At 41.0% G+C, this 15041-nt stretch overlaps 3 protein-coding genes across 4 annotated transcripts; 2 read left to right on the top strand and 1 right to left on the bottom strand.

The window, feature by feature from the left end:
• Positions 1–163: 163 nt before the first annotated feature.
• On the top strand, positions 164–3533 carry LOC130726367 (protein EIN6 ENHANCER). Of its 2 annotated transcripts, XM_057577626.1 has the most exons (4): positions 164–324; positions 466–649; positions 1359–1426; positions 3218–3533. In XM_057577626.1, exons 2-4 carry the CDS (start codon positions 475–477, stop codon positions 3347–3349), a joined length of 375 nt encoding a protein of 124 aa, XP_057433609.1. In that variant the 5' UTR covers positions 164–324; positions 466–474; the 3' UTR covers positions 3350–3533. The 2 variants fall into 2 exon arrangements, with proteins under 2 accessions (XP_057433609.1, XP_057433608.1); XM_057577625.1 differs by lacking the exon at positions 164–324 and having other exon boundaries at positions 460–649.
• A 6161-nt stretch (positions 3534–9694) lies between these two features.
• Positions 9695–10360, top strand: LOC130724752 (uncharacterized). Its single transcript, XM_057576038.1, has 2 exons — positions 9695–10030; positions 10175–10360. Exons 1-2 carry the CDS (start codon positions 9695–9697, stop codon positions 10358–10360), a joined length of 522 nt encoding a protein of 173 aa, XP_057432021.1.
• Positions 10361–11733: 1373 nt separating this feature from the next.
• On the bottom strand, positions 11734–12540 carry LOC130724753 (uncharacterized). Its single transcript, XM_057576039.1, has 2 exons — positions 12154–12540; positions 11734–12054 (listed from the first exon to the last, which is right to left on the bottom strand). Exons 1-2 carry the CDS (start codon positions 12538–12540, stop codon positions 11734–11736), a joined length of 708 nt encoding a protein of 235 aa, XP_057432022.1.
• Between the last annotated feature and the right edge of the window lie 2501 nt (positions 12541–15041).

The raw sequence follows: 15041 nt of genomic DNA on the forward strand, positions 1-15041 counted from the left end.
CAACTCTACAACTTCTACTTCCTTAGACTAGGATATCATCCCCTTGCCCTACATTTTTTAACCAAAAATAATAAATAGTAATTTGTGTTTTCTCTCCTCTTTATTTCTTATCCTTTTCTTTCATTTACTTTTCTTTTCTATAGAACCAAACGAAACGAAGCCTGGACCAACCCGGTCCTTGTTGAAACTTGAAAGTGAAACTATTGAAATACTCGAACCCAAAATAAAATTAAAGATAAAATAAAGTGGCGAATGTATGAATTGAAGATTTTCAATTGTTGAGGCGAAAACACCGCCACCACCTGCGAACGCCGATTAGGAAAGGTAACACAGTTGGTATTTTCCTTTTTTAGCATGCTCGTATTATTTAGGTTTACTACGTTGTTATTATTAGGTGTTTCTTTCTACCAGAAACCAATTACTGAAAATTTTTGTTATTTTTTTGTGTGTGTGTTTATGATGAAGGGTGATAAGATGGAAGCAGAGGTAGTGGACGCTGAGCTAGTGCTGCCGAATTACCTCAGTTTTAAGAGAGTTCAGATGCATGAGAAATACCCTAAAGGCCAATCTAGAGGGAGGCACTGGAAACATCTTAAGCAGATTATTCAAGCTGAGAATTATCAGAATTACCCTCCTGATCAACCCAATTGTGAGATTTCACTCACACCCATTATCTGTTTATGCTTTGTTATGGAAAATTGTTTTGTAGTTTTGTTTCTTGGAAGTTTTGGTGGGTTGTTTAAGAACAATTTGTGTTGTTGGTTGAACTTTAAGTGAGAAGTCTTACTATCAGAAGTAGAGTGATGGTTTAGTTTGCTATTTTGGCCATAAATTTGAAAGAGATTAGTTGGAGGCTATTTGAAATTTTGAATGGCTGGGGGTAGGGTAGGGTTTTAAATTGTGGATCCTGTTGCGTTGCGGAGTTGCAGACAAATGCATTTTGATGCAGCCGTCATTGTAGGACGTGATGCCGTTGTCCAAAATTCGGTTGCAATTGCGGGTGTGGACCGCAATTTAAGGGTGGCAGGGAAATTGGTTGTATCAGGATCCCTGAATTTTCTGTGTGATAGACTGGTTGCATGATTTCTCTTTAGTTATTACTCATGAATGTTTAAGTACAGTCTATCTCCAATGTAAAGAGAGATGGAGCTACCACTGTGCTACTGGTTACTCCTTTTTTCTCTAAGGATATTTCTTCTTTTATATTAATAAGAAAAAAATAATGGAAGAATTTTTAATTGTTCAAACTCAGTGCTGGAGACTCATAGTCCAATTCCACTTTTCCCCCATGTTATGTTTACTATTCATGTCAAAGCATTTAATTGTTTATCTTTTTTATTGGTTGGATTGTCTTGCAGATGTCAATATTGAGTCACCCCCCTCCATGCATCCCTGCAAGAGAATTTGTGATATTACAGGCTATGAGGTATGTAGTTATGTTGATTATTCTTCTTGAGTGGTATTTTGCTGAATACGGTTATTATTATTAGCCATTACACTTCTTAGAATAAGTTTTAGCAAAATAACTCTGGTTTACAAGGACAGAAAGTGGTTTGCATTTGTGAAACAAGTTTGCAAAATTTTGATTTAAAAGGCCATTCTCACCCTTTTATGTAGAAACTATGAAACTAATTATGTTCCATCTATTTCTTGTCACTGGAAATACTTTAACATCTTATTGAATCTATATAGCATATAAATCTCAAATAATCACACACATCTCGCTTTTGTGCTAACTTTCAAAATTTGTGATTTTATCTTCATGTTACGTTGAAAATTTAGCTTACTTTGTCTTCTTATGGCTTAGTGCTAAGAACTATTGATTCTCATCTTAGGATGCTCGACAAACTACTCAAAAGTAAACATTGGTGCAGTTCCTTGTTCGGCAATAATACCTATTAGCTAGCATAGCCTTTTTATTTTCCCGACAGACTAGTCAAAATTAAACATCTCTGCAGTTCCTTGTCGTTCAACAGTAATAGCTATTGGCTAGCATAAGCTGTTTATTTTCCCCATCTTCCTGCTCAGAACTTTGAACACAACAGCTACCTTTAGAGTTTAGACTAATTCATTTCAGCCAAGCTAATAAAATATCAAGTGAACAATAGGAGATATGAGACATTGCATTTGAATGCCTACAACATTTACTTTAATTGTCCATGTTGCTTTTGATAAATGATCTCATTGTCAATAATATTTCTCAAAATCTGGTTTCTGATCGAGCTCAATGGTTTAGTGTGGTCCATATAGCCGACCTCATTTAGTGGGATAAAGTTTTTGTTGTTGTCCATGGTGCTTTTATCTTCAGCAGTTGCAACTCAATATAGCAGCCATTGAATTTTTCACTGCTGAGATGAAGCTCTTTAATGTTCTACTATCTATGTTTCAGACACACATCACTAAGATTGTTTAAAGGGTTGAATCTGTGTTAGCGTATTATGTTCATTTTTCAATATTCTGAGCTTTAGCTTTCTTAGTTTGATAAGTACAGGGAAGATAAGACATGATTCATTGTACATCACATCAGATTCAGAATTTTGCACTGAAATGTGTTCAACCTGACCTAGTTTAAAAGCACAGGTCTGGTTGAGGTTTAGATCTTTCATCTTTGTTGATACTCGTGGGAAATTAAGAATTTTTCTAGTTTGGAAATAGGTGAATATTGTGAGGAATTTCTATAGTGCGTTATCTATCTTCTCTTTGTAATTCTCTTTCTCCTTGATCCAAAGACAGAACGCTCCAAATGAATTGAATAAGGAATACTTGATTGACTCAACTGCCTGAATAATATCTGATATGTCTCTCATCTTATCAAGTCGTAGTGCTTTAACTTGATTTCTTTGTCGTCTATAGCTTGGTTTTGGTTTGTTTAGATGTCACGCCAATGTCTTTTCAACATCTTCTTATTATGCAGGCTTAGCTTAAATATAGTTTAATCTTTTTAACTGAATTGGCTACATGCTAAAAAAACTTACATATGGAATTTGTTTATGGATTTTATATTCGCTTGGTGTGGATTACCTTAGAATTTGGGTTAGACTCTACCTCAAAAGCTAGCTTAGGGTGAGAATTGCTCTGCCCTATAGTAAAGCATAGTTTGGCCATATCTCTAGTCAATGTTGGACCTGAACAAAATGTCTCTCTTTTTATTTAATTAATTGAGGATGTTTATTAGTATTCTTATACTAGAGAACTAATTAATTAGTTTACCCTGCAGGCACCTTACTATGATCCTAGGACTACCCTCCGATATGCAAACACCGATGTTTTCAAGATCATCAGGGCGCTTCCTAATGATTATGTGCAGAGATACCTAGCTCTAAGAAATGCAGCAGTAGTTCTCAAGTAGTTTTATGGCTTTCCTGACTTATGAGACACCTTATTCTTATCCCTTCATTCTTACTTTAACAACTTTTTAGGATGTGTTTACCATGTATAATGTCGCTCTTTGTCCCTAATTTGGTCTTGTCTGATATTTTGTAAATTACAAGATTTCTATTGATAAATAGCATTGCCAATTTATTAATTACTAATCATGATGTTGCACATACTAAATCGAAGACTTCATTCTATTCAGGAACTGTTTGGTTCGACAGAAAGGATGGGGGAAGGATGTAGGGGAGGGAATTAATGTGTTTGGTTCACGTGAGGAGAGGAGAGGGGAAGTGAGGGAATATAATCATTACCTTGTTTTGTTTGCAATGGGGGGAGGGGAAAATAAAACCAATTTATAAATATAACCATTGAACTAATTTTGATGTTTAACCTTTTCATAATTGAATAAAGTTAATAATGACTTATTTATTTGAAGTTTTAATTTGTTTTAAGAAAATTTTAAGTTATTTTCCATATGAAATCCTAATAACTTTAAAAATGACTTTAATATACTTTGTATACTATAATTTCTAGTCCTCATTCTCATTCTAAATAGTGAGACACTCAAACACTACATTCTCTCTCACATGAAAGCCAAATTTTCATATTTTAAAATACTCATTGCCTCTCTTATTCCTTGAGAATGTGTATATCACTTGCCTCTCATCCTTCGTTTAGTTTTGCATGTAAACAATTTCTCCTCAACCCCATTTATACCTTCTCTTTCCAATTTACAATTTTTTTCCTAAAAATAGCACAATTCAATATAAATTATAGCTTAAAAAAATTTAAACCGTATTTGTATTCTAAGATGTATGGTTTAATAAAATTTTAAGGTAAGCTATAAGAGTTATAAATCAATTAGATAATCCAAAAAGGCCAACTCCGCAAAAGAACCACACAGACACGCCCCCCAAGACCAGACTATACAACCAGTTTGAGAAAAAAAAGTAGAGCAACAACGAAACCCCAACAAGCACAACCAAAAGACTAGAGATGAACAAAATCCCAAGCACGATAAAAAAACTACAAAATACAAAGACAACTCAACCAGCCAATTAGTCACCAAAGAAACACACCCAAAAACCGAAAAACTAGACCAAAAAGAAACCAACAACAAGCCACCACTCCTAAGGAGGTTTGCATGCATGAATTCGAGCCACAATCTGGTTTAGAGTAGTTGCATATGTACAATCATACATCATACCCAAAAGCTTGCCCATTAGGAGGACACTCCTTGCCCTAGTCATAACACTCGGGGCTCCGAAAGTTCCGTTGACAAAAACATTAGTTGATTCCTTTCGTGTGCCTCCAAAAAGATGAGTCCTTCCACTCTTCATAACTTATATAGGCGACCCGTACGAATAAAGACTTTTACTTCACACCCACGAGGTCATGAATCAAAAGGATACAATGAACAAGGGAGAGATATGATGAACCTCTCCCCTCTCTCGTAGATACAACCACCATCATGTGAAAGCACCTTAGGTGGTGAATGAAATGTCTCTTCCAAAACCACAACAGTGCGGAAAGCACCCAAAACATCCTCCAGATCGCACCCTCAAGGAGGCAAGCAACAAAGCATCCCAACACCAACGAAATGCCACAACCCAAGGATAAGGCTTCCGGAAACAGGAACACCTACATAAAGGATAAAGCTGCATTAGGTACCCACCAAAGGCCCTTGTCGTAACACCTACATAAGTTAGAAACACATCTCCACCTCTCTTGGAGAAAAGAGCGAGGCACTGTTATCAATCTTCTTCCACATCAAAATCCCCCCCCCCCCCGCAAGACTTTGAAACCATAACAGAACCACCTAACGGAAACGGTGAACCAAACCCATCTTTCTTCATCGTCGAATCCTTGACATATGCCTTATGATTTATGAATGCCCCTCTTTAGAGCGAAACTGATCGGAGACCTAGCCAACGCAAAAGACAAAACTGCACCTCCAATTTGATACCCATCCACATATCTAATAGCTGCCAATGCCTCCTTCGTTGATGTGAATCTTACGAACCCAAACCAGGACCTCCTTCGTAGTGCAATCATGTATCAAGAGTTGTTGATACATAAAAGAGATCAAATTTCAAGTTAATCGAGGAACATATAAACATGTGGAATCACCATATTGACACCAAGTGTTGTTGTCTCTTCATGGAACACATTGGTAGGTGGACACCATAGGAGAAGGAAAATACCTAAGATATCCACAAGCAAGTGCTTGTCTTCAATCATGTGATAAGACGCCCCCGTATCTAATATTCGAGGAAAAAAGACTAACCATTAATTTTTCATTAGAGGCATAATTATTATTTAAGGATTTAATCACATTTATGATGGTGTTTTATTGATCATCTATCAAAGCATGACCAATGACATTTCTGTCTTAGGACGTCAGGACGTACAAACCAGAAGAGGATGAAGCAGAAAATTGAGCAACATTAGCAACAGCTACAAGAGCTTTTCCATGGCCACTCTGTATGATAGAATCAACGGTACCACTTTTCCTTTTCCCATTGCTTTTTTCGTTCCCACGTCCAGGAGTCCACCATTCTAAATAGCCAATAATTTTGAAGCAAGAAGTAATCCCATGCCCTTGCCTCCCACAATTTTTACAGACACCTTTTTTCAAAACATCTTTCAGTTCCACCATACAAGCTCTCTTTGTGATATATATGGACAACTCATCCCAAATCTTCTTCAACACTCTACCCATTTTGATCAGAACGTGCCAATTCCAACTTCAAATGAAGAATCCGAGGTCCACAGCCAATAGAAAACCGTCAACGAAGATCGTCATATAGCTCCTTTACTGTATCATAATATGTAACATTAGAGCGAAAAGGGGGAGGTTCATAGATAAATGGTCAACGCCACAAGCACAGAGATAATGCTCCACCAATCCTCAAAAGCACGAAATAAACCCTCCCTGATATCCCAACTCAGTCCACTCTAATGAATGTCCGTCATAGCGGTTAAAAGTAATTGTTTAAGTCGGTTGAAAATTCAATCTTAGTAGAAACATCTTTAGAAAGACCTTTAATCTTTAAGGAATCCGATCGGATGAAATATGATTTTGTTAAAAAAAATACATATGGTTAAACTTAAAAAAAATTCAATTCTCCCACCCAAACCAACCAAACCCATGGCCTACTGAGATCAAAGTATCACATGAAGCATCAACAATCATGCTCGGGATTTGGGTTTGGCGCCCCACCCATTAGGCTACGCGCCCCAGCCTTTTTTTTTATTCCAAAATTACCCATCGGTAAATGATATGCCGATGTCAATATACCAATCGGTAAATCATTTACCGTTATTGTTCCTCAGTATGAACACCTTCATCCCATTACCCAGAACAAGAAGAACAATATCGGTTAATCATTAACCGATTCGTATATTTATATCGGTATATCATTTACCGATTGGTAATCTGGCAGTTTGATCACCTTTTCACCATTACTCTTCCCTCCACCAACCCCTCCACCATTACTCCTCCCTCCAACAACCCCCCACCAGCCCCCCATAACTCGCCCAAACTACCTTATTCTACCATTACTCCACTCCTCCCTCACATTTCACCTTCCCACCACCACCACCATCTCCACATTTCCACCACCACCACCACCACCAACACCACCACCACCAAGGGAAAGCTTTTAACTTCTGGTAAGTGTTGTTAGATTTGGTACTTTATTTATAGTTAGTTTAAGTAGTTAGTTGTTAGTTTAAGTAGTTAGTTTAGTTAGTTAAGTTGGTAATTTAGGCTGCTGTATCGTGAACTGCATCGGTAAATGAATTTCCGTTAATGTATCGGATTATGATATTCCGTTATAGTACCAGAATTTTATTTACCGTTATAGGGTCGGTTATTGATTTACCGTTTTTGTTCCAGGGATGACAGAGTCCTTTTTTTTTTGTGAATCACAATTGATACATGTTGCTGGATTGGAAAATGAGAATCCAGAGGAGCAACCATCACTAGTTGAACCTCAGATTATATCTATAGATGTCTCTCATTTGTATCATACTGATCAGGTACTCATTGCACAATTTTTTGCATGTTTTGTTTATGCTTTGTTTATGCCTTGTTTTATGCCTTATGCCTTGTTTATCCTGAAACAGCGTTTCCCTTTGAAAGATGATCTTATGAAATGGGTTCGCGACATTTCTATGGCAAATAATTTTGTTTTGGTGACAACAAAGTCTGATAGTGGTGCTAAGGGAAGAAAAGAATATGTCATTCTGGGGTGTGAGAAGCATGGTGCGTATATTCCCTACAGAGAACCGGATCTTGTTGAAGGAACGTCAACACAAAAGACAGGTTGTTCTTTGAGGCTAAAATGACGACGTACGAAAGATGATAAAGGTTGGTGGTTGAAGGTGATGGACGGTAGACACATCCATCTCGCAGCTGAGTCACTTCTTGGCCACAATTACGCTGGTCGACTGAATAGTGAGGCGAAGGAGGACGTGATAAATCAGGCTAAGACTTGGGTTCCACCTATAAAGATGTTGGCATCCTTGAAGGAAAAAGATCCTTCAAACCTGACTACCATCCAACAAATATATGGTGTTTGCAAGCGGTTCAGACAATCCGTTCGTGGGTCACTGACAGAGATACAATACTTGCTGAAGAAGTTGGACGGTGAGAAGTATGTTCACTTCGAACGAAATGAACCCGGATCGGAAGTGATTAGAGATATATTTTGGGCTCATCCGAATGCCGTCAAACTTTTCAACACATTCCCATATGTAGTGATCATGGATTGCACATACAAGACCAGCAAATACAAACTACCCTTGCTCGAGATTGTTGGCCTGACCTCCACGGATAAAACATACTCAATAGCATTCTGTTACATTGGCAGTGAGACCACATATGACTACATTTGGGCATTGGAGTGTATGAAGTCTCTGATTTCCGACCAATCCAGGTTGCCTAGAGTGATTGTGACAGACAGAGATCTTGCCTTATTGAGTGCTGCTTCACAAAGCCTTCCCACCACCACCCATTTACTATGCTTGTGGCACATCAACAAGTGTGTTTTGGCAAAGTGCAAAGAGTATGTTGGCACGGATGATTTTGCTCAAGAGGTTATGGACAAGTGGGCCGAATTGGTAGATGCTCCAACAGTTCCAGAATTTGAAGCTCATTGGATTGAATTGTTTAACATGTGCAAGCATAAACACAAGTTGAAATTTGCCACTTATTGTTCTACTACATGGTTGGTCCACAAGCAGAAATTTGCCAAGGCATGGACAAATCATGTGATGCATTTTGGAACAACAACAAGTAACAGGTACAAAAATTATGTTATGACTTGTTATATGTATTTCATTTCATAGATTATTACAGTATTAATTCTTACATGTGCGTTGTTGGTTTGCAGGGCTGAAGGTGTACATGCCAGCTTGAAGTTGATGTTGCGGAACAGTAAGGGTGACCTAGCCACATCATGGGATGCGTCGCATAGTTTGACCACCAATCGTCACACTGAGATAGTAGCATCGTTTGAGCGCAGTATGAATAAAATTGATCACCTTTTCAAGACCCCTTTCTACACAAATATTAGGGGATTTGTGTCAATCAAATGCCTGAAACTCATTGATGCTGAACTGACAAGAATGCGAGCCTGCGGCGGCAGATGCGATTGCTTATTGAGAGAGACTCATGGACTACCTTGCGGTTGTCAACTTGCAGGTTACCGGTCAACCACTCTCCTCTCAACTACTTCCAATTATTTATATTTGTGATTCAATGTAACATGTCTGTGAACTTGCAGATTATGAGAGGATTCCGTACGAGGCCATTCATCCATTCTGGAAGAGCTTAAGTTGGGAGCATGTACCTGTTGCAGATACTGGCAGCTCAGATATTTGCGGACTAAACCATGGAGAGATGCACCCAGAAGTTGAGGCACTGACACGTTATTTCCATTCTTTGGATACCGGAGGGCAGAGTATGGTAAGGAGGAAGTTTCAAGCGATATATTGTCCTGAAAGGAGTACACTATGTACTCCTGAGCTTCGGATAAAGTCCAACCGCACTCCTAAGTTGAAGGAGAGCAAACAACCCAAGGGTCGAGCAATAGGATCCTTGACTCGTGATCCTTCAGCGTTTGAACTTACTGACAAGAAGATTAAAGAGGAAAAGAAGTCTTCACAACCAGCAAAGAGGAAGAAGCGTGTGAAGAAGTCTGATACAAGCCATTTCATGTGTAACTTTCCAGCATTTCTCCATCCATATATTGGCACAATTACAGATGTTGAGGATGATGGTAACTGTGGCTATAGATCCATTGCTGCATTAATGGGGCATTCCGCCGGTCAGGACGATTGGCCTTGGGTTAGGGCTACATTGATACAAGAACTTGAGACCAATGTGTTAATGTATAATAGGATGTGGGGCACAGATGTTGTTTATGGCTTACATGATCGTCTCACTCTTCCTATTGGTGACCCGACCACCCCTGACAAATGGTTTCAACTGCCAGAGATGGGATACCTTGTTGCCACAAAGTACCAATTGGTTCTCGTATCCTTATCCTCTATGGGTTGTAACACATACTTTCCACTGATAGGAGCCGGCCCACGAGATGAGCATACTGTTATAGCTATTGGACATGTGATAAATCACTGGGTACAGGTATATTTTGACCAAATACACTAATATTTTAGTTGCCTAGCTTGTCGATTAATTTTTGTATGTGGAAGTTATCTAATACTAGCTTGTCGATTAATTTTTGTATGTGGAAGTTATCTAATTTTATGGTTATTCTCTAAAATGCAGCTCCAATTAACTCCTGGACATCCTATGCCGACTATTGCTCCCCAGTGGGATTGGCACGCTGATCTTGCCTCCAAATACTGGCGCAACCTATATGGTCCACGTTTAGGCATGTATGATGCACAATTCCAAGCTTGGCTTGGTGCTTTTAGTGGTCATGCGGACTATGTGGACATCACCACAGATTGAATGTTCTTGTATTGTGTAATATTAATTTGTAAACTCTCTGTAATTTGGTAGAATGTGGCCCTTATCACAGGTTGTTGTTAATGATGAAAACCTAGACATCATCGTAGATTGGCAGGTTCATGCGTGTACTTTTGGTAATGTTAATTTGATGTACTTTTGGTAATGTTAATTTGATGTACTCTTGTCATTTTCATTTTCATTACCCTCCACCACCAACCCTGACATTACTCTCAACCACCAGCCCCAACCACTCTTCTACCATCCACCAGTACACCTTAAATGTTTTGACCGCACTCCTGAGCTATAAATCTATGTTGTGTCTTGCCTCTTCTTCTCACTCTTCATTCCTCATCTTCCTGTCTATTGTGTCTTGACTCTTCTTCTTACTCCTCATTCTACACAATGGAACAAGACCCAAATCCATTCCTCCGCCATTGCAAAGGTCAAACCAACAACTCTGGCAGCTCTCGTCCTCTCATTCCTGGCCCGGCTGGCGCCATCCAGGCTGCCATGTATGTCCGTAGATCCACCCCTAACACACCACTCATTCCGACCCAGGAAATCGTGAGGCGTGTGCTAGATCATGGATCAACCGAAACTGATCCTGATTTCAACTCACATGCTTGGCTATCAGCCCTGCAAGAGTGGGGAATAGCCACTCCGTTGGGCTCTCTGACAGCGAACGTTGAGAGGGTGGAGAATGTTGTTGCTGTTATCAAATCTTGCACTCCCAATGGGTTTGGAGATGCGAAAGTTACCCTCAAGGTATGTCTTGTCCTTGTTTTTGGTCCCCCTTGACTAACCGTTCTTATTTACTTCTCAAACGATATCAAAAATTTAGGACCCCACGGGTGCTGTTGATGCTAGCATCCATCGCAAGGCCTTTACTCACAGTGAATTTGCGAATGACATAACTGTTGGATCTGTTCTCGTTCTCCAAAAGGTCTGAAACCTAAACATGAAACTTGCTTCATTTTTTGGACAGATAAACATGGTTTAATTAAAGTATACATTTCACTTGCAGGTTGTTGTGTTTGCACCTAGAGGAACTGTTTGTTATCTTAATATAACATTGCCCAACCTAGTGAAGGTATTCCCAAAAGATTGCGGACCCCATGACTTCATCGATATCACAGAGGAATAATTTTGTTTTCGGTGTTGCTTATGTATGTTTAATTTGGTTGTGTAACCGTTTAACTTATTGTCATGGATTACTACATGCTTTGAATTATTTATGTTGTCGTTGTTTATGTTTTTTTCATTATAAGAGTCATAATATTAAGACTAAAAATATAACACATGTAAATAAAACGAGGTAAGAGTCATAACATAACATAAAAAGTCCTAACATATACATAACAAGTGTAATAAAATCACTCTCCCCGACCCCGCCCCCTGCGACCTCTGGGTCCACGCGCTCGACCTCCACGAACACCCTCTCCAGGATCACCCTCTCCACGAGCTCTGCCTCCACGAGCTCCGCCTCCACGGGGTCTGCCTCCACGAGCTCTGCCTCCCGCAGCTGCGGCTCCTCGAATAGCAGAAAAGGCAACTCCCTGGGTACCAACGAAGGAACTCCGTCGAAAGAGATCGAGCGCCCTCTCCGTGAGGATTCGGGGCTGTGTCCCTGGAGCAAGAGCACCTGGCACCTCCAGGGACTGCTCCAACAACTCCACACCCCTACGTATGGCAGACTGCATAAAAATAATATACAAAAATAATTTCATTAACAAAAATCATAATTGAATGAATAAAAATAAAATATAATATACAAGTTTAGAATCCAAACTTACCACGGCACTAAGCTCCTCCCTCCTATCCTCAGGGATGATGAACACATGGGACACTCTGCTATACCACCTCATGTAACCCTCCACCGCCTCTCCCGGATATGTAGCAGGTATCCCCTGAGGGCGGAGGTGCGGCTCAAACTCAGCATAGGCAGCATCTGTGGTCTCAGCAAGGGACCCCGTCGTCTGGATCTCAGAGGGGTGTCGAGGGATGTCCTGTATGAAGCCAAACTGGCGCATAACCTGCTCTGGTAGATGTCGGCTCACAGACCGTCCGTAAGGTGTCCTGATGTAGCCGGAATAGAGGGCCCTGGGATCCCGTGGTCGAACATCTCGATGGTCCTCAAAAGGGGTCCATGTGATATCATCCACTGTAAGCTCATCGAGCATGATTCGTCTCTCATCGAGTCCGGAATGCGCGATCCGAGACGTGGACCACCGCTGCGCCCTAGGCTGGTCCTGTGTGTAGCCGGGGACCTCCGTCCTGATAATGACGCTGCTGGATATGTACTCGTACGCCCATGACAGCAAGTGGGAGGTGAACCCACCGATCTGCGCTGTCTTCCTGCGGGAAGCACGACTCAGCTGTTCGTACAACGATGCCAGCGCAATCGCACCCCACGCGTACTCCGACACGCGACCGAGGTCCTCAAGCATCCCGATCCAGTAGACAGTAGTGTGGTAACCACCACTCTTGCTGGCAAAGAAGGTGGCACCAAGCTGGTTCACCAGCCAGATCCTAGCAGCATCCTCATAGCGTCCCTCTACAATGAAATGAATTAAGTTAACGATTATTAATAATACGCTAAAAATAAATACAACTTAATAAAGTAATGATTAAGACATACCATCCATAGCAGACGTGTACATGGTCTTCAGAGTAATGAACCGAATGTTCTGGCCACCCGCCGCCTCAAACTCAAGCAGATAATCAGCAACAGATCCTCCCAGGAGCTGGGCGCAGAGCGCTGCAACCTCATCTCGCTCCCCTCTGCCCGGAGTGTAGAACCTCGACCCTGTGGGAAGATGGAGAATAGCCGACACATCGTCCAGGGTGATAGACATCTCCCTGAACGGCATGTGGAAGCTACTCGTCTCCTCATGCCATCTCTCAACAAGGGCCAGTATGACAGCTGGGTCTGTCTCCGGTAACCCGCACCATGGCAGGTGATACAAACCCGTCTGCTGCAGCAGCTGTCGCACATGTGTGTGGGCCTCTGAATCGCCATCACAGGGGAGGTTCCATACCTTCCCCCCAACAGTGGCCACCCTCAATGTCCGACGGTCCACGTACCGCGGGTCTGTGCGAAGAAGTGCCTGCCACGTCCAAGGAGTCTTGTGGTCAGGATAATGCGCAAGAAGCGACAGATCCTCAGGCCCCCCGGGAAACGGTGCCACCCTCTGGATGAGGTCGTCATCCGCACCGCCCTCTGGCACCACATCTGGCACAACATCAGCAGCATCAATCTCCTCCTGCAGAATAAGAGGCTCCTCCTCCTCACCACTAAGCTCAGAAGAAGAAGAAGACTCCTCGCCACTAGGCTCAGAAGAAGATGTCTCCTGACGAGGTAACTCAGCCATCGGAGACAACGGAGTAGGATCCAGCTCACCCGCATGCCTAGTAGCAGACGGAGCGGGGGTAGCTGACGGTGCCCCGACCGGAGTAGCAGATGGAGCCGGAGTAGCTAACGGAGCCTCGACCGGAGTAGCAGATGGGGATGGAGACGGAGCTGAAGCCTCTACCGCCTGAGTGGCTGCAATATGGTCGCCGCGCCTGGTAGAAGCATGCAAGCGCTCGTGTCGATCCGCTGGATCCTCACTAGTAGAAGCATGTCGTGACCTCTTCCTCCCGCCCTTCATTCTCGCTATCTGTGCAAAACAAACAAATTTAACAATACTTGTCATAATAAGTAAAGCATTTTCACATATGAGCATATCATTTGAGTCATTTTTTTACTTAATCAGGAAATTTCCAATCAATCGTTTAGCAACTAACCATATGAAAAGGAAAATATAGAGAATTAGTTGTTAGTTTGCATGTGAATGTGATTAAATTAAATTTCTAGCTGTGTTAAGGTCAAGCAACCATCATCACAAGCAAACAAAAACAATAAACAACTTTCCTAATTACAACACATGAAACATATGATTTGAGCGCTTAATCTTTTCCAATAAACAATAAACAACTTTCCTAATCACAACACATCAAATCTATCTTGATCTTTTCCAATTCTCAACAAATCAGCAAAGTAATCCTGGAAGTTAAATACATGCCATGGTTAAATATTGGAAATAAATTTTGGAAGTCTGCACTGTCATATCGGAAATTCATTTTCCATTACGATATCGGAAAATCATTTTCCATTATCATATCGGAATTTGATTTTCCGATATTACAGTGAACCCAGAAACAGACCCAAATGCACCCCACTCGTGCCCGTACTCATTTCATGGAATTTCAGGCAACAAAACACAACAAAACCTACCTCTAATCATCAATCAACTACCCTAGTGTTCAACCATTGACCTAATTCAAACTTGAAATGTGAAAATCATTGAAATCAAAACTTACCTTTTGAATGTAATGGAATGGGTCTTTGTGGGAGCTTTGATGATGATTAGAACCGACCTTTGAGATGATTGAAGTGGTGGAACCGAGCTTTGAGAGAGATTGAAGAGGGTGTGATTTGGGGAGAGAAATTTGGGTTTTGAAAATAATGGGTTTTAAAACCCAAACTGTCAAGTTTATATGTCACGATCGGTAAATGATTACCCGTTATAGTGTCGGGTAATCATTTACCGTTATTAATCCTGGTTTTTTAGTAATTTCGCCCCTTCAGGTGGGGCGTGGGGCCTAAGGGGTGGGGTGTTAAACCCAAATCCCGTCACAC

This window comes from Lotus japonicus, chromosome 6 (assembly GCF_012489685.1).
Source record: "Lotus japonicus ecotype B-129 chromosome 6, LjGifu_v1.2".
NCBI lineage: Eukaryota > Viridiplantae > Streptophyta > Magnoliopsida > Fabales > Fabaceae > Lotus > Lotus japonicus.

Excerpts from the sequence above, each read along its gene's own strand:
- LOC130724753 (XM_057576039.1), bottom strand. The coding sequence starts at position 12,540 with ATGCTCGATGAGCTTACAGTGGATGATATCACATGGACCCCTTTTGAG. Across the intron at positions 12,055-12,153 it reads GGGAGGAGCTTAGTGCCGTG|TCTGCCATACGTAGGGGTGT; the intron begins GTAAGTTTGGAT and ends ATTTTTATGCAG.
- LOC130724752 (XM_057576038.1), top strand. The coding sequence starts at position 9,695 with ATGGGGCATTCCGCCGGTCAGGACGATTGGCCTTGGGTTAGGGCTACA. Across the intron at positions 10,031-10,174 it reads TGATAAATCACTGGGTACAG|CTCCAATTAACTCCTGGACA; the intron begins GTATATTTTGAC and ends TCTAAAATGCAG.
- LOC130726367 (XM_057577625.1), top strand. The coding sequence starts at position 460 with ATGAAGGGTGATAAGATGGAAGCAGAGGTAGTGGACGCTGAGCTAGTG. Across the intron at positions 650-1,358 it reads CCCTCCTGATCAACCCAATT|ATGTCAATATTGAGTCACCC; the intron begins GTGAGATTTCAC and ends ATTGTCTTGCAG. Across the intron at positions 1,427-3,217 it reads GTGATATTACAGGCTATGAG|GCACCTTACTATGATCCTAG; the intron begins GTATGTAGTTAT and ends TTTACCCTGCAG.